The sequence below is a fragment of the Rutilus rutilus genome (genome assembly GCF_951802725.1).
Source record: "Rutilus rutilus genome assembly, chromosome: 1".
Taxonomy (NCBI): Eukaryota; Metazoa; Chordata; class Actinopteri; order Cypriniformes; family Leuciscidae; genus Rutilus; species Rutilus rutilus.
Window position 1 is genome coordinate 70,472,900 of NC_140209.1, and position 20,034 is coordinate 70,492,933.

The window sequence follows — 20,034 nt, forward strand, 5'->3', positions numbered from 1 at the left end:
ATAATGCTAATAATAATAATAAAAGTTGAGTTCTCAACTCTAACTCACCTGAAAGTGATATTGTTACTGGCTGAAACTGGTTAAGCTGGTGTTGTAAACTAGTATGACCTGTAAGGCCAGCATGAATGTGTGTCAAACCCTTACATTGTACTGACAACAATTGGTCATCTATTGGGATAGGCTAGTTCACCCAGAAGTGAAAATTCTCTCATTGACTGTCAAAATGTATATGACTTTCTTCAAATGAACACATGCAAAAAAAAACAATAAATCTCTGCGAAACTTTGATTTTTTTTAATTATTTTTTTTATTTTGATTATATTTCGATTAAATTGGTAAAAGCAAGTGTGCCGAACACAATGTTAGAGATCTTTTATGTTATGAGTAAAATATTCTTCCACAAACTAGGAATTTAATGAGAAACACTGAGCTGAACTGGCTTGACTGGTTAAGGGTGTTTTTGTTTTTCACTATGGGTGATGAACATATTTAATGAGTGTATTATATCTCTAGAGGCAGTGTAGAGAAAAAAATCTCTGATAGCCGAGGCACTCCTTAATTATAATGTCTTTATTGCAAAAATGACATGTCCTAAATGGACAACTTTAAAATGCCCACGCGTAGCGGCATGGGGCCTTCTTCAGGGCATGAGTGCCTCGGCTATCAGAGATTTTTTTTTCTCTACACTGCCTCTTAAGATGTTCTACCTTGGGCCAAAGAGCACCCAAATCAAACTTAAAAGGAATTGAGCACGCCATTCATCTTGAATCTAAACGTGTATTATATCTCTGTAAGTCCATGAGTGGAGGAGTTCACTCCAAAAGCACACACATCCTTTCTGATGTCATCTATATGACCCCAGTGGATTAATAGATGTCTTTCCTTCTGAAGCGAAACGTCACTTTAAGTTTGTTGTCTGTAGTTTCCCACGAGATTGATGAGATTATGGTTGGTGGACCTCAGACCCTCCAATGGGAAACAATTTGTGCATTTTAAAATTAAATGCTATCAATCTGGTGCACTTTGAGAGCATTTTGGGAGCTTCAACCTCTTTAGTGTCCGAATGGAGTTGAGTAAAAGAAAAATAAATTGCATTTAGTGGACTCAAACCTCCTTTTTAATGAGTGTTTATGCAGCAAAATGTACCAATTATGAAACAAATTCAATTTCAGCTGTAAAGCAGATCTACAAAACACAATTAATGTTATCATTCAGCTCAATTTATTCCAATGTTGATTCAGTTTATTTCATTAACAATATCAATGTTTCAAACCTCCGTTATGAAACAAACTCAATTTAACAATAAAGTTAGAGAAGAAAATAGTGTCATTATTCATTTTAGTTCAGTTCAATAATGTTGCAAAGTTCATCAATTATGAAATAAATTCATTTCAGCATTAAGCAACTCTACAGAAGACACGTCTCATTATCCAGCTTAACTCAGTCAGTTTAAGTTTAGTTTAGTGACCGCAGTCAAAATAATATTACTTAAGTCAAGTCACTTTTATTTATACAGCGCTTTTAACAATACCGATTTTTTTTTCAAAGTGGCTTTACAGTAATAAACAGTAAAATAATGCAAAAAAGTTTGTTTCTGCTGTACAGTAGATCTAGAAGAAATAAGACTAAATATTAATTGTCTAAATATTAAAATGACTAAATAATAAGTCATTAAATTTAAACCTCAAGCTTTTATTTTGGTGGGAAAACTGCAGTGAGGCCTTTGTTTCTATGGCAACACGTTTAAATTTAGTGAAATGCTGTAAACTTGGTGAATATGAAAAATATTAATATTTTCAACATTTAAAGGGGTTATTCTGTGACTTTATTGGCGTATGAATCCAGAATGTCAGTGTTTTTCTCCCTCCACCTGCGTAATAATCCCCGGCCGAATCACCTGCTGTTTCTTGACAAACACCAAGATCATGTGATGATTTAACTGCCATCCAAATCCACATCTCTGAGTCATTTTACATCACATCTCACATTTTCCGATTAATTACCAGTTTTAGTTCTTGTGTTTCTCTTTCCTTCAGTGATTTTGCTTGTTAACAGCAGGTGTTCATCACTAATGCTCAATCATCAAATGTAATTATACAGACGTCCACATGAGAAACAATTACCGTCCGAATAGGGCTTGAGGCTGTTGCTGTGGTTGAAATCAGTTTGTAGTTCTTATGTGATTTTGCTTGTTAACAGCAGGTGTTCATCAATAATGCTCAATCATCAAAAGCATTTTTACAGACGTCTACATGAGAAACAATTACCGTCCGAATAGGGCTTATGAGTGTAAAAATGTTCCGGGAAATGAATGGGAAGCACTGTGCTGAACTGTATGTTTGTCTTCAGTATGAATAAGACGACAATATGAAGAGAGTGTGTTACATTGAAGCGTTCTCTTCTCTGTGTCCACAGGCTGTGAGCTCTTTTGAGTGGTGCCATGACCAGTCAGGGTGATGACCATGAAGACAGACTAAACCCCAAAACATCATCTTCTTCTTCTCCTCGGCCCTCAGCAGCCCGTAAGCTGCAGGTCCAGCGCTCGCTCTCCCGGGACACCATCACCATACACTTCTCTGCCAAAGGACATGAGGAAGAGGAGGAGGAAGAGGACCTTTACAGGCTCGCGGCTTCCCCGTCAGGCCTTGAAACGGAAGATCAGGGCGTAGTCACGGCTCAGGAGGCCAGCGAGGAGCTTCTCTCTGAAGGATTGGGAGTGGACGTGGTCACAGGACTGACTTCGCAAACGCACAGTTCAGCGTTGGCGATCACACACCCCTCCGTTAGCTTGGGTTCCTCGTCCACTTCTAGTCTTATTAGCTTCTCATGGCCTTCTGAACAAAGGTCGAGTGCACCGGCACCTTCCACGCATTCGGTTTCATCCACTTCATCCCCAGCTAAAGCTTCTGCTTTACCTTCCAAGCCGTTCCTAAGCCTAGTCAAGTCTCTTTCCACTGATGTGGAGGCACCCACTGCCCCCCCCCAATCGATAAGACACCGACATTTAATGAAAACCCTAGTTAAGTCTTTATCCACGGACACTGCTCGACCCGAACATGAGTCTCCCTCGACTCATCGCTCGCAGGATTCACGCCTCAATCTGCACCTCTTCAAGCCGTTCACCCAAACTCGTGTTCCCGCGGTCACCGGCGACTCCAAAACCGCTCCCTCATCCCCGTTAACCTCTCCCGATAGCCGCTCCTTCTTTAAAGTTCAAGAGGTTGAGGCACGAATCGAAGACACGAAGCGGCGTCTATCCGAGGTCATGTACGAGCCTCTCCAGCTTCTCAGCAAGATAATCGGCGAGGAAACCGGTGGCACGACCGCGGGAGTCTCTTATCGATCCAGAAACCTTTCGTCCAGCGCATCTGAACTCTCAAACTTGTCCGCTCTCAACGGCCACCCGGAAAGCAACAATAACTACTGCATTAAAGAGGAGGAAGACGTGGACGGGGAAAGTCCTCTCGAGGGGGCGAGCGTTGACTTGCCTCTTCACAGGTCGCCATCTCTCGGATTAAACCGATGTGTCATGTCGGCTCTGGCTCGTCAGGAAGATGAAGAGTTCTGTGAGCTCTACCCTGAAGACTTCGAGCTTTGTAATGAGTTAGATGGGGAGGAACCTCACTCATCTCAAGCCCGACGAGGGAGCAGCGAGGAACCGACCGAAGGAGGCGAGGAGGACGAGGAGGAAGACGAGCCTCCGGGAGTCCCCCACAACAGATTGATTCTGCTGATAGCCATGGTTTACGGTTACTTTGTGCTGCCGCTGCCGGCCTATGTGTGTTGGGTGTTGACGGGAGTGGTGGCGGGGTTCATGCTGGCGATCCTGATGGTGTGGTTGTCGGCCAGGCGAAGGCCCTCGTGGGGTCGTAACAGCAACTGGAACAGAAGAGAGAACTGGAACCGGGTTCCTCTGGATATCACCGAACCTGCCATACACAAGGTGAGGCCCATTAAAGATCCTTCTGAAAAGCTGGAAATGTACACTGCTGGTCAAAGGTTTTTGATCGGTTCGATTTTTTTGTTTTTTTAGAAGAAGTCTCTTATGCTCACCAAGGCTGCATTTATTTGATTAAAAAATACAAGAATTCTTGTTTTGGATGAATTTTCAGCATCATCCTCCAGTCTTCATTGTCACATGATCCTTCACAAATCATTCTAATATGATAATCTGATGCTCAAGAAACATTTATGATTATTATCAATGTTGAAAACGGTTGGATTATTATTATTATTTCAGGAATCTTTGAATAGAAAGCTTAAAAGAACAGCATTTATCTGAAATATAATCTTTTGCAACGTTATATATGTCTTAACTGTTAACTTTTGAACGGTAGTGTTTAATGTGGCAAAAGCTTTCTATTTCAGATAAATGCTGTTCTTTTGAACTTTCTATTCATCAAAGAATCCTGAAAACAGTTTTTAACATTGATAATAATAATAATAAATAGTGATGCTCCGATTGATCGGCCGCCGATCATGATCGGCCGATATTGGCAAAAAATAGCTTGATCGGCAACCCCCAAAAGCGCCGATCAAAAAAGCCGATCACGTGACGTAAATAACTCGCGCAACTTTTCCGCTTGCGCGGCAACACAACAGCAGAGCAGAGCAGAGCTTGCTTAACAGTGGCAAAATGAGTTCTCCTATGACGGCAATTCAATGGCAATTATAAACGAGCGCACAACTGATGCTGGCGCGCGCGGTAAATGACATTCGCGAGAGGATAACAGATCTACGCGCGAGGAAACGGGAACTCGCGAGCTCATTCAAACCCTGTGCGGGCGCATGACATCTCTGCCCTCGCGCGCGCGCATGATCATTCCCCACACTCTCGCGCTTGATCTCCTCTCGCCTGCTGATTTTGCTCGCTCGAACACTTTTATTTTTGGCAGTCGAGGGGCGGGACTTACTGTTTTAATAACCTCAAATGTCATTGTCATTATTTTATTTTTTGGATCTGATGTAGTTAGTTCCTCAACTACATCCATTGTAGTCTGCCTGACCCCTCTTTGTTTTGAAAAATTATACTGTGCCTTATTTGGAAAAGGTGGCCTACAGTAGCCTTATGTTATCTTGTTTTCTAACTACAATTAAATAAATATTGGTGGTTCTTCAAGATTTTCTTGACTCTAGCATATTTCCATTCTGTGATCGGCAGTGATCGGCAATCGGCAGATCATGATTTTGGTGATCGGTAATCGGTGATCGGCCCCAAAAATGCTGATCGGAGCATCACTAATAATAAATGTTTCTTGAGCATCAGATCATCATATTATAATGATTTCTGAAGGATCATGTGACACTGAAGACTGGAGTAATGATGCTGAAAATTCATCCAAAACAAGAATAAATTATATTTTAAAGTTATTTTACATTTTAATAATATTTCACAATATTACTGTTTTTTTTCTTGTATTTTTTAATCAAATAAATGCAGCCTTGGTGAGCAGAAGAGACTTCTTTCAAAAACATTAAAAATCATACCGATCGAAAACTTTTGACCTGGCAGGTTGCCAATATTTTTGTTAATTCACTATGCATTTCACGTGTTCTCATTGAGTTATTTGTTCATACCAATTATATAAGTGCCTCTACAAATGCTAATATAACCCAAAAAAATGCAGAATAATAGCAATGAAAACAAAAAGAATATTTAGTCTGTCTATAGTAGTCCCTAAAACCCAGGAGGAATTCAAGTTGCTTGCTTTTTTAGCTTACACACAGTTACTGTAAACTGAAACTTGATTCACTCACTCTCTCGCACACTGGGTCTCTCTCTCGACGCATGATTTTATATATTTAGATGTAAAGACCAATATAGTGCAGTGTTATCTGTAGGGATGCACGATATATCGGCCACCATATCGGTTTCGGACGATATCGGTTCATTTTTAATGTTATCGTTATCGGCCCGATAAGAACATTTATCTGATATATTAAAGCCGATGTGTTAAAGATGTGTTATTTCCTTCAGCTGAGACACTTCAGATGCGCACTGTTCAACATGATGGTTTTGAATTGCTTGCAATATGATTGAAATCACTTCAAAAAAGGAAAATACAGTAAAGTGCAACATATCGGCTACATAGAATTATCATGAGAACATCATTATAATTGTGTGTTTGGGACATGGATTTAATGGAGAGACTTCTGTTTTTGTAATCAGGCTCTCAAAAATAATATATAAATTTGGATTTAGATTTATCGGCCAATATATCGGTTATTGGCTTTCAAATATAAAGAATTATCGGTTATCGGTATCGGCCAAAATGTTCATATCGGTGCATCCCTAGTTATCAGATTACTCAAGACCGCATGCATTCTGCCTCATAATTTATTTATGATTGTTGCTTTTTTGCTAATATAAAAACAATATCTTGTGGCATGGTTTCCCGTTCAGAATGTGGACAGAAGTTATTCCCTGAGCAAATGAAATATCAAAATATTGGGTGGATTTGAGAGAGTCTAATGGTCCTTTCACACCAAGAATGATAACCATAACCATAAAGTTTTAACTCTAAGACTCGAGGATAACGACAACTATAAGGATAATGGCATGAAGGAAGGATGTCATGGGATCACTTTCAGGCAGAGGTGGATAGAGCACTGACTTTCTTTTTTTTTTTTTATCTAAGTTAAAGTATTACTGCTCGTAGAAGTGCTAAAAAATCATGAGTTTGCTGAATAACTATCTAAGTATCTACTGACTTCAGTTCATTAGAATAGTGTCATTAAAAAATAACTACAAAAAATGCTTTTCTTACTTAGTATTTTTGTCTTGTTTCCAGTCCAAATGTCTAAAAATTCTTAAATCAAGATGCATTTACTAGATGAGTAAAATGACATAAGATATTAAGTCTTGTTTTTGGGGGGAATTAATCAAAATTAAGTGAGTTTTTGCTGAAAACAAGCAAAATGATCTACTATTGGGGTTAGAAAAATAATCTTGTTTCTGTTTAAATTAAGATTATTTTTCTCACCCCATTGGCAGATCATTTTGCTTTTTTTTTAAGCATCAACTCACTTAATTTTGATTAATTCCCCCCGAAAACAAGACTTAATATCTTATGTCATTTTACTCATCTAGTAAATGCATCTTGATTTAAGAATTTTTAAACATTTGGACTGGAAACAAGACAAAAATACTAAGTAAGAAAATAAAATAAACAGAATTTATTGAAACAACAGTATTTAGGCTATGAAAAGGCATTAACTCAGTGCTTATATTGACATTTAAAGGACACCTTTGCAGATTTTCAACCAGCGTTGTATTGTTGCGATGTCTGTATTATAAAGCTAAATGCCTCATCCAGTGGACTTTAGACAGCTATAAAAAGTTTTGTGTCTTGCGTCATCCAGTGGACTTTAGACGAGTTTTGCATAAATAGACTGGGATTCCGGGATGGAAGTCGAGCCACCTTTATTTAAGCAGCTTTACAGAGATAACAGGAAAATAGGCTAATGCAACAAAGTTTGTGTCTAGAAAGAAATAGCGTCACAATCCAAGTTCAGTGATGGTTCATTTCTGTTGTAAAAAAGTTATTAATTTAGTTCATTTATATATAGCCGTCAGTTGAATATTATTGACGTATCATGGGGGAAAGAGTACACATTGTTAGTTTACTTATCCCGACACTGTAATCATACAAAAGTTGCCCTTAAACCCCCCTCCAAAAGCCCTATTATAGCGTTCTTCTCAGTTAAGCTAATGATTTACATGGAAACTCATTTAAAATGTAGTCTACTTGTTTGCTTCCAATGATAATAGTGTAGGATAGGCACTAATCTGGCTGTAGTTTGTTAAGGCACCTTTTCATGATGATAAAGCGCTCTCATCAGCCACATGCCCTGATCCGTGTTGTACTACACCTGCTAGACGAGCATCGCATGTCTTTTTTATTCATGTGATTAAATAGCAGCCCTTGGGGTTTGACTGTTGCATCAGGTCATGTTGGATGTTGCTGATGCTTCAGTGCAGGAAAATCCCTGAAAAAGTGTTTATGAACGATTAACAGTATTAACTAGGGTGTCTGATATAGATATAGCTCATTTACATATTTCATTTATGTATATTTCACATATACTACATATATATATTTCATTTACAGTTGATGATTTTGGCTCAATTAACTTAACCTGCACATATTTAACTTCTGCTTGCCAGTTTGCGGAAGTTACCAGGGTTCGTACAAGGTGATTAAAGTGCTTGAATTTGACTTTTTTGACTTAAGTCCTGGAAAACCCTTGAAAACAGCCATATTTATGAAAAGGTACTCGAAAAGTGCTTGAATTATTGAAAGACAATAAATGTGAAATTAGTCTTTTAAGGGGTGGTATAATGCCCTTTTCACAAGATATAAAATAAGTCTCTGATGTCCCCAGAGTGTGTGTGTGTGTGTGTGTGTGTGTGTGAAGTTTTAGCTGAAAATACCCCACAGATATTTTTATACAGCATGTTAAAGTTGTCACTTTTTGAGGGTGAGCAAAAACGCACTGTTTTTGTGTCTGTCCCTTTAAATGCAAATGAGCTGCTGCTCCCGGCACAGGGGGCGGAGCTTCAACAGCTTGCACTCACACACACATGCACTGGAAAGTGCTTGAATTTGACGTTTTGAAATGGAAAACCCTTAAACTTTTATGTAAAGGTACTTGAAAAGTGCTTGAATTATTGAAAGGCAATATATGTGAAATTATTAGTGTTTAATTTTATCGATAAAACAATATTTTCACATAAAATAGTCTGATATAGAGCCGTTTCGCATGGCTATGAGTGTAATATTGCTCATAAATATCCAAGTATATGATACAGCTTTTATTCCTCAGTGAATACAGTCAGTCACAAGCGATCCAGAAGGAGGCGCACGGTAATGTAATGCTGATTGCTAACAGTAAAACACACAGAAGAGAGAAAGAGACGATGATCGGTATGTTTACATCTCTCAACCAGTGTTTCAACTGTGGAAAGATATCAATAAAACCGTTATGAATATCTCACGTATAGCATTACATGTGCCTCAGGCGTTTAGTGTCGTTCGCCAGAGAAATGAACTCGAGAAGCGTTTCACATTATGCATTATATTAGCCTATTCATCATATTTACTTAACCTGATAGATATTGTCAGATTCGTTGGTTGGGTTTATTATACGCCAGACGATTAACGTTCGCTCTAGACAGAATGTCAAGTACTGACGTTAGAGTGTATTTATGATAAAAACGATCAAAGTCCATCCAACTTTAAAGCTAGTTATATTGACAGAACACAGGATAAACAGAGCGTTATCTCCTGCTGGGATAATAGTTAGTAGTAACAGAGTTACTGTAGTTGTGGAAGTATTGTTAGTATTTCGTTCTCAGTGTGAATGGGCCTTTAACTTTAATCACAAACAAACCAGGGAAAGTTTGGTTGTTTTTTCAGTTGAAGCGCTAATTTTTTGAGTCTTAAACTGGCGGATTGAGCTGAAGAGAGTGATGTGTGCTGGGTAATATTAACACTACTGTCTGCCTATCCTTCGGTTAACAAAGCCAGCACAGCTCTAGCTCATATTTTATTTATTTAACAGAGCTGAGATTAATTTAGTTCAAGCGATGCTTTTCTGTGGTATTGTTTGTTTAGTTTTCACCATATTATGGTCGGGTGGTTTTCATACGAGCTATTAAATAATCCTTTATTTAGATTTCACAATTTCAGTTAAAGTGTTTAATACAAAAATGTCCAAAACTGAACACAACCATATAATTTTCTCTGAGAAAAATGAATCGCTTATAATTTATATTTGGCAAAAATGGATTTCAAATAGATTTTTGGGGGGATTCGAAACCACTCCTTGCATTTTTTTTTTTTTTTTTTTTTTTTTTTTAACAATGTTTTTGTGTGTTTGATTGTCCACTTGCCATGTTTAATTTCTCAGAAGGTGGAAGCTGTAGGGTGTTCTTGGTCCCGCTTTGGCTCAATTGTCGAATTATTTTATTTATTTTCTCAAAATTAATTCTGATCTCTGAACAATTAGTTTCTTGTTCACATCAGATTTGATTTTCTTAAATAATTGTACTTACTCTTTTGCACACATGTGATTTAAGCACGTGTTTTGGCACGTGTGCAAAAGAGTAAGTACAATTATTTACAATTTGCACAATGACTAAACACACATTGCTTGTTGATCAAAACTGATGAGTTGATTCTCAGTGAAACTGTCAAACTCTTCACAACTTCTAAACATTCTTTCATCGCATGCAAAATGTTGCATTTAGTGATCAAAATCTTTGTTTTGGGGTCATAGACAGTGTTGGGGAAAGTTACTTTGGAAAGTAATGCATTACAATATTGCGTTACTCCTTTAAAAGTAACTAATTGCACTACTTAGTTACTTTTTTAGAAAAGTAATGCGTTACGTTACTTTTTTTTATAACAAAAAAAGTAATATTTTTGGGCAAATGTAAAGACCCTTTCACACCAAAAGTGAAATAATAAGCAGAAGAATAAGATGCAGGAGAAAAAAAAGTTTAACACTTACTTTACCAATAAAAACAAAAAAGCTATTGTCATGTTTGCTTATGGTTTAACTAAATCATCGAAGGTCAGAAGCAAGTACATTGGTCGATAAAGTGAGATTAAATGCATGTTTTATTGAACATATAGAGGATTGATCTAGAACGACAATAACCATCATGTTCACACACACACACACACACAACGCCTCTGCACTTCGATTTGTCTCAACATGGGGACGAGAGCTTACTTTTTTGAAAAAGTAATCTGATTACATGCCTCAAATTACTTGTAATGAGTTACACACAGGAAGGGTCATAGTTGTGATGTTCCAGCAAACCATTGTGACACTTGAGCTTCAGTTTAGAGAATGTTAACACTGTTTAGATAAACGTGCCAAAGCGATTGAGAAAACCTGCAATACTGCTGATTATTGCGTGAGTTGCCCGTTTGTTTAGTTGTGTGTGTTTGTCCTCAGGGTTGGATGAACGAGATCTACAGCTACGACCCGGAGACGTATCACGCCACGCTCACACACTCGGTGTATGTGCGTCTGGAGGGCTCAGTCCTGCGCCTGTCCAAACCCAACCGCAACGTCCCGCGCCGGGCCACCTTCAGCGAGCTCAAGCCCGACGTCTCCTACATCAGCCAGAAGATCTACGACCTCACCAACAGTAAGGTGGGTCCATCTGCGCACCGCCTGTGTGGATGGGAACCTCTTAGACCTGAGTGTTAAATGTCTGCAATTCAGCCCAGAGCTTATAATGCTCAGGCCAAAGTTAAAGTTAAAGTTAAAGTTTAAGTTTAAGTTTCATTGATGGAATGTGTTTTTCCTTGCATCTAAGCGGCTCTGATGCAGCATTTCTGTGGAAGCTTGTTTCCGCCTCAGAAAGAGAAAGAAAAGAGGTAATTGCGACTTTTTATCTCACAATTCTGACTTTTTTTTCCTCACAATTTGCGAGTTTACATCTCGCAATTCTGAATTGTGATTCGCATTTGTGTGTTATAAAGTCGTGATTGTGTGTTATAAAGTGAGAATTGCGTGATATATAGTCACAATTGCATGTCATAAAGTCAGAATTGCATGATATAGTCGCAATTGTGTGTTAAAGTTCGCAATTGCGTGTTATAAAGTCAGAATTGTGTGTTATAAAGTCACAATTGCGTGTTATAAAGTCAGAATTGCATGATATATAGTCACAATTGCGTGATATAGTCACAATTGCATGTCATAAAGTCAGAATTGCATGATATAAAGTCACAATTGTGTGATATATAGTCATAATTGTGTGATATAAAGTCGCAATTGCGTGTTATAAAGTCAGAATTGCATGATATATAGTCGCAATTGTGTGATATAAAGTCGCAATTACCTGTTATAAAGTCAGAATTGCATGATATAGGCTACACTCACCTAAAGGATTATTAGGAACACCTGTTCAATTTCTCATTAATGCAATTATCTAATCAACCAATCACATGGCAGTTGCTTCAATGCATTTAGGGGTGTGGTCCTGGTCAAGACAATCTCCTGAACTCCAAACTGAATGTCAGAATGGGAAAGAAAGGTGATTTAAGCAATTTTGAGCGTGGCATGGTTGTTGGTGCCAGATGGGCCGGTCTGAGTATTTCACAATCTGCTCAGTTACTGGGATTTTCACGCACAACCATTTCTAGGGTTTACAAAGAATGGTGTGAAAAGGGAAAAACATCCAGTATGCGGCAGTCCTGTGGGCGAAAATGCCTTGTTGATGCTAGAGGTCAGAGGAGAATGGGCCGACTGATTCAAGCTGATAGAAGAGCAACTTTGACTGAAATAACCACTCGTTACAACCGAGGTATGCAGCAAAGCATTTGTGAAGCCACAACACGCACAACCTTGAGGCGGATGGGCTACAACAGCAGAAGACCCCACCGGGTACCACTCATCTCCACTACAAATAGGAAAAAGAGGCTACAATTTGCACAAGCTCACCAAAATTGGACAGTTGAAGACTGGAAAAATGTTGCCTGGTCTGATGAGTCTCGATTTCTGTTGAGACATTCAGATGGTAGAGTCAGAATTTGGCGTAAACAGAATGAGAACATGGATCCATCATGCCTTGTTACCACTGTGCAGGCTGGTGGTGGTGGTGTAATGGTGTGGGGGATGTTTTCTTGGCACACTTTAGGCCCCTTAGTGCCAATTGGGCATCGTTTAAATGCCACAGCCTACCAGAGCATTGTTTCTGACTGTACTAAAATGGCCCCCACAGTCACCAGATCTCAACCCAATAGAGCATCTTTGGGATGTGGTGGAACGGGAGCTTCGTGCCCTGGATGTGCATCCCACAAATCTCCATCAACTGCAAGATGCTATCCTATCAATATGGGCCAACATTTCTAAAGAATGCTTTCAGCACCTTGTTGAATCAATGCCACGTAAAATTAAGGCAGTTCTGAAGGCGAAAGGGGGTCAAACACAGTATTAGTATGGTGTTCCTAATAATCCTCTAGGTGAGTGTATAGGCGCAATTGTGTGATATAAAGTCGCAATTGCATGTTATAAAGTCAGAATTGCATGATATATAGTTGCAATTGTGTGATATAAAGTCGCAATTGCGTGTTATAAAGTTGCAATTGTGTGTTAGTTGCAATTGCGTGTTATAAAGTCAGAATTGCATGATATATAGTCGCAATTGTGTGATATAAAGTCGCAATTGCATGTTATAAAGTCGCAATTGCATGATATATAGTCGCAATTGTGTGATATAAAGTCGCAATTGCGTGTTATAAAGTTGCAATTGTGTGTTAGTTGCAATTGCATGTTAGTTGCAATTGCGTGTTATAAAGTCAGAATTGCATGATATATAGTCGCAATTGTGTGATATAAAGTCGAAATTGTATGTTATAAAGTCAGAATTGCATGATATAGCCTATAGTCGCAATTGTGTGATAAAAGTTGCAATTAGGCTACCTGTTATAAAGTCAGAATTGCTTGATATATAGGCCTAGTCGCAATTGTGTGATATAAAATCGTAATTGCGTGTTATAAAGTCAGAATTGCATGATATATAGGCTAGTCAGAATTGCATGTTATAAAGTCAGAATTGTGTGATATCTATAGTCACAATTGCGTGTTATAAAGTCAGAATTGTGTTATAAAGTCAGAATTGTGTGTTATAAAGTCAATTGCATGATATATAGTCACAATTGCGTGTTACAAAGTCAGAATTGTGTGATATATAGTCACAATTGCGTGTTATAAAGTCAGAATTGTGTGATATATAGTCACAATTGCGTGTTATAAAGTCAGAATTGTGTGTTATAAAGTCAGAATTGTGTTATAAAGTCAATTGCATGATATATAGTCACAATTGCGTGTTATAAAGTCAGAATTGTGTGATATATAGTCACAATTGCGTGTTATAAAGTCAGAATTGTGTGTTATAAAGTCAGAATTGTGTTATAAAGTCAATTGCATGATATATAGTCACAATTGCGTGTTATAAAGTCAGAATTGTGTGTTATAAAGTCAGAATTGTGTGATATATAGTCACAATTGCGTGTTATAAAGTCAGAATTGTGTTATAAAGTCAATTGCATGATGTCACAATTGCGTGTTACAAAGTCAGAATTGTGTGATTATATAGTCACAATTGCGTGTTATAAAGTCAGAATTGTGTGATATATAGTCACAATTGCGTGTTATAAAGTCAGAATTGTGTGTTATAAAGTCAGAATTGTGTGTTATAAAGTCAGTTGCATGATATATAGTAACAATTGCGTGTTATAAAGTCAGAATTGTGTTATAAAGTCAGAATTGTGTGTTATAAAGTCAATTGCATGATATATAGTCACAATTGCGTGTTACAAAGTCAGAATTGTGTGATATATAGTCACAATTGCGTGTTATAATGTCAGAATTGTGTGATATATAGTCACAATTGCGTGTTATAAAGTCAGAATTGTGTGTTATAAAGTCAATTGCATGATATATAGTCACAATTGCGTGTTATAAAGTCAGAATTGTGTTATAAAGTCACAATTGCGTGTTATAAAGTCAGAATTGCATGATATAAAGTCGCAATTGTCTTTTAAAATGTTTTATTCTGTGGCGGAAACAAGCTTCCATAGCATTTCACTTAAAAACATTGTTCTTTTTCCAAAACAAAACTCTTTAACCCCTTTAAATACATACGATGAATGTTATATTTCCATACCATATAACAAATGAAGGTTCAGTTTGAGTTGTGGTATTGCAGATCTACCTGGTGCCCCAGAGCCTGGCCAGGAAAAGGGTGTGGAATAAGAAGTACCCCATCTGCATTGAGCTGGCCAAGCAGGACGACTTCATGGCCAAAGCTCAGGGGGAGAAGAGCGAGGTGTCGGAGGAGAAGACCCCTGTCCTCGGAGAGAAGCCCGAGAACGTTACCGAGGAGCCTAGGAGAGCGCACACACAACCTGTGCTGTACCTGTTCGGGAGGACCGGAAGAGACAAGGAGGAATGGTTCAGAAGGATGCTGTTTGCTTCTAAACTGAAATACGAAGCCAAGAAGCCCTCAGGCCTGCCTACAAGTAAGATGAAGTTCATATTTATAATGCTGCTTGATTCAAATCAGGAGTTCTTTCATTAAAGGGGCCGTGTGTAGAATTCGGGAGCTTGTTATTAGCGACACCGGTGGCCGTTAAGTGAACTGCAGCTGAAACTCACACTCGTAAATGCACACGTAACGTACAAGAGACGGAACGTGATTCAGCGCCCTGATATACTCACGGCGGAGTTCTTTCGTTCTTTGCTTAGAAGTAAAAGTTATGTGTTTTAAGACAAACCATGTGTAAATTCATAAGTCGACACCATTGCTGAGTGTTTTCTCCTTAAAACTGCAGTGATCGCTGGTGTTTCTGACGTCGAGTTACATTCAAGATATTTTAAGACATGAAGAATTTTAAATTCTTTTAAATATGAAACTATAGACTATATAGATCTGGCAATGTGAGACTATAGTTTGAATAAATCCCTTTTCTTTGCATGTCACATTGACAGAATGGCTCTTTCGCTATTATCCTGAATTTAGGGCTGCGCGATGTATCGTTTTAACGATATTGCGTTGTGCACATCCGCAATACATGTTATTTCTCTTCTTTTGCGCTTGAACGGACACGTGCGCACAAAATCAAGTCAAAATGCCCGTCTCAGCGAGTATCCTCGTAAACACAGTCGGTTACGTGTTGTAAGCATGCGTAACATTGTATTGGATCCGTGCATTCGTCTTAAAGTGACAGCAGCCTAATAAACCCGCAGCTTTCTGTGTCCCCAATGTTAATCAAAGAAATAAATAGATAAATAAAGCTACAAAAGTGAGTTTCTCTTTGTCTTGTGCTGTTTCTCGTGAGTCCTCGTGATATATATACAGATTATTGCACAGAATCTGCTCATTTCTGGCTCACTTGAACACACACGTCACTACACAACAAATAACGGCGCGCTTGTTCATTTGCATTGAAGCAATAGTGAAGATTAAAGAGCATTTGGTTAAAAAAGAAAGACATTGTTATTTTCCAACATCCTACATTTGTTTGGTGTTCTTTGTACTGTATTGATCCGTCCACCTAAAACACATTTATGGTGAAAAGGATGAAAGAGGAAGAGAGGAGATGTTGGATGACAGGATTTAGTTTGAATAAGAAATTAATGTAGGCTATGAAATCCAAATTGTCCCTTTTTTTTTTTTTGGCTAGTAGAAGTTCTGAATGGCTGGTACATAAAAAATTTAGCAGCCAAATTGACTGGTGAGTGAAAAGGTTCATTTCAAACCCTGTTTGTGTGTGTAAAGAGTGTGTAGCATTATGTTGATGAACTCTCCTCTCTCCTCTCTCCTCTCTCCTCTCTCTCTCTCTCTCTCTCTCTCTCTCTCTCTCTCTCTCTCTCTCTCTCTCTCTCTCTCTCTCTCTCTCTCTCTGTCTCTCTCCCTCTCTCTTTCTCTCTCTCCCTCTCTCTCTCTCCCTCTCTCTCTCGCTCTCTCTCCCTCTGTCTGTCTCTCTCCCTCTCCCTCTTCCCCCCCCCCCCCCCCCCCCCCCCCCCCCCCCCCTCTCTGCAGGCGGTCTGTCTCAGAGTCGCAGCAGCAGTCGTTGCAGTCTGGATGAAGTGCTCCAGTCTCTTCCCAGGCAAAAAGACCTCGGTGCCAGTGTCAAACAGAAGGTTCTGGAGTACAACGTCTACATGGCCAAATACGTGAGCCAGTCCACCGGCAGCCCGGCCGCAAGCCCTGTGCAGAGTGCTGGGAACAGCCCGGGAACCGTTAAAAAGGTCCACTAATCAGAAAGCATCTTACATTTAAAAACCAAACATCACATAAAACCAACTCAACTTAGGGGCTGTTTACATGACACCATTTTCAACTAAAAACGTACAACTTTTTATGTGTTTTGGCCGTTCGTTTACACGATAACTGCGTTTTGGGCGCCTGAAAACGCGAACCTTTGAAAACGGTCTCCGCGTAAACAATAAAAACGTGAACCTCTGAAGACGTCATGCTCATGCGTATTACGTGTTCAGTCTACGGTGTTTCATCGCCATCTACTGGCCTGGCAGCAGAATACAGCGTTTTTAGTCGTTTTCGCCACATTTTGACAATGTACACGAAAAACTCAAAGGAAAAACTTCTCCGTTTCAAGCATATCGTTGTCGTGTAAACGTACCCTGAGTTGTAATGGTGTACCATTGGATAAGCCATGGGACATTTCTATAACCTGTAATCAAACAAATTGACTTCCATATTTCCGAACCGTATTGTATGTAACATTTTTTGTTTGTAACAAAAATTGTTGTTTGTTACATTTACTGGAAACTGGAAACAGCGCATTGTGCTTAGCCATGCTAACACCTAGCCTCTTGTGGCGTATTTTGGTGAACCACTTGGGGATCTTTTAGAAATATCACACACACTTAGAGTGCAGAGCTTCCTCACTGCCAGAAAACAGTGAAGTTAGTAGTGCTCTCTGTAATCTGTGGTGCTACTTTAGTGTCCTCCAGTGAAGCATGTCCTGTTGTGTTTGTCTCGTAGTTTCCAGAGAGTCGTGAGCAGGAGGGCGAGTCCGAGGCCTGGGTCAATGCTCTTCTGGGTCGCATCTTCTGGGACTTTCTTGGAGAGAAGTACTGGGCAGACGTGGTGTCCAAGAAGATCCAGAAGAAGCTGAGTAAGATCAGGGTGAGTCCTGACGGGTGTGCATCTCAGCCCAGACCGTCTGACTGCGTGTTTCAAACAGTAACTCAGTGTAATGTGTATTACAGCTCCCGTACTTCATGAATGAGCTGACCCTCACTGAGCTGGACATGGGAATATCCATTCCCAAGATCCTCAGCTCCTCCAAACCATCTGTAGATCACAGAGGTAAGGCCTGGTCTGGACTCCTGAGTTTATATTAGATTCGATTATGACATTTACACCCGCCAAATAGAATATTGATGAATAAAGATGAATATTGCTGGTGTTACAGGGCTTGAATCCGCATATTGAGCATAATTTTACTCATCCTGCAGATTTTGTGCTCACACACCCAAAGTGCGGCACATAAAGACAAGTATATTGGCGATATAAAACAGATTAATGTATCTGTGCGTCGGGTCTTAAAGGGACAGCAGCCTAATAAACCGGCCACCAAATTATGAGATGATATTAAAAATGGCAATGGTATCGATGTCAAAACTGTGAACACTGTAGACACTGTAATAATATACTGATCCAATGCCTTTTAAGAGCACGTAGCTCATGTAATCAGCATGCACTGCTCTTTTTGTCCATGATTTATAACTTTTTCTTCAACCACCAGAACACTCTCATTCACATTTATGCATTTGGGCAGACGCTTTTATCCAACGCGACTTGCATCGCATGCAAGGTTTACATTTCCTCAGTTCATGCAGCCCATGACCTCAGTGTTGCTCTGCTAGTGCTAAAACAGCTGAGGGAAGTGTTTTAAACAACCTTTATGTATTAGGGTGATGTTTGGGTAATATTAGTATATGTTTGTATTTTTAAATCTTATCTTAAGTCGTATTTATTTGTTTGCCATCCTGGGTTTCTCTTTTATTCTATTGATTTCTTAATACTTATTTTGGCTTGTTTGGTGTATATATATGTATATTATTTCTTTTTATTCTTTGTAAAGCACTTTGATCAACTTTGGTTGTGTTTTAAGCGTGTTCTAGAAATAATTGCTTAAGTATTGAACCAGGGGCTGGTTTCACAAAGCTATTTTAGACCGGTCTATAGTGTTAGACAAGTCTAACGTGTGCTCATAGACTAGTCTAATGCAAGTTAGACTGTTTCACAAAAATAAAGACTGACTTAATTTAGACCAAAAACATTAGACTCCTGACCCCCAGGCTAACTCAGGTCTAAGACTCTGTTACCTTGGCAACCAGCAGTAACAATCAGTTACATTACAAACAGCCAAAAGAAAAGGGAAAATGGCTCATAATGTAAACATTTCTTCTTGTTACTACATTCTCCGCTAAATTCCCCAAGTAAAATGTCCTTGTAACTGTTATACTCCTCCAACAAACACATATTATCCTCTAGGGTAAACTGCATTGAGCGGTTGAATGTGCTTACTCGATCCGCCATGTTTTCTGTTTTGAAAAGTGTCTTATTTTACCCAGAATGCATCGCAGTGTAGTCCTACTTAAGATAGTCAGAGTCTTCAGTGCTTTGTGCAACGGTCTGATTTAGATATCTATCTGAAGTCTGACTATCTACTATATCTAAGCCATAGTCAAAGTCTGTCTTTGTGAAACCGGCCCATGGTGTCACATCAACAACATCAATTTTTTTAATTAATTTATGTGACACAAAGAACTAATTTGATGTTATTAGTTGTATGAATTTTAGTTCTTTCAGCAGTGTTATCTTTTTCATCTCTTAATAAATCTTTTACCGACAACATTAGATGTGCCTCACTGACACAGTCAAGCTATATCTCTGTCAAGTCACCTTCATTTCTACAGTGCTTTTACCAATATGGACTGTTTCAAAGCAGCTTTACAGTGATAATAGGAAATTACAGTAACAGAGATTAGTTTAGCTTTACAGCAGCTCTAGAATAAAGTTATTGTCTAGCTAAAGTTAGTTTTGATTGATTCACTTCCGTTGCAAAGATCATTAGTTATTAACTTAGGGGCTTTTGGGGCTCGAGAACACAAACCTTGAAACAGGGTCCAATATACAAGCGTTGAAACATTTTGAAAAACGTTTTCTTCGTGTAAACTTCAAAAACGGCGTGCACATGCGTATTACGTGTTTAGTCTATAGGTTTGAATATGTATGTGTGCAGGCGTGTAGTCTTTCTTTACAAATTGACCTCAACAAATTCATAATCTAGAATTGTTTTGTGCGTCTCTGCCTATAACGCACTGTGCCGATGGAGCGGCACCCCTACAGTTACTGCTGCGGTGGATGTGTGTGTGATTTGGTAAAAGACCAGACCCCTGCCAGCTTGTTAAACTTCTCGTTCGTCATCTTAGGAAGCGGCCCGCTGGGTTTAGGGGGATCAGTGTGTGTCT

General features: G+C 39.0%; 1 protein-coding gene across 5 annotated transcripts in view; it reads left to right on the forward strand.

Moving 5' to 3' along the window:
• Positions 1-20,034, forward strand: part of tex2 (testis expressed 2) — a 60,144-nt gene that overhangs the window by 31,458 nt on the left and 8,652 nt on the right. For all 5 annotated transcript variants that reach the window (XM_084416868.1, XM_084416871.1, XM_084416872.1 and 2 more), the window contains exons 2-7: positions 2,416-3,943; positions 10,969-11,169; positions 14,735-15,047; positions 16,571-16,779; positions 17,537-17,680; positions 17,764-17,863. In XM_084416868.1, the coding sequence (XP_084272994.1) occupies positions 2,441-3,943; positions 10,969-11,169; positions 14,735-15,047; positions 16,571-16,779; positions 17,537-17,680; positions 17,764-17,863 (2,470 nt within the window). In that variant the 5' untranslated portion in view covers positions 2,416-2,440. The remainder of the gene's footprint in view (positions 1-2,415; positions 3,944-10,968; positions 11,170-14,734; positions 15,048-16,570; positions 16,780-17,536; positions 17,681-17,763; positions 17,864-20,034) is intronic.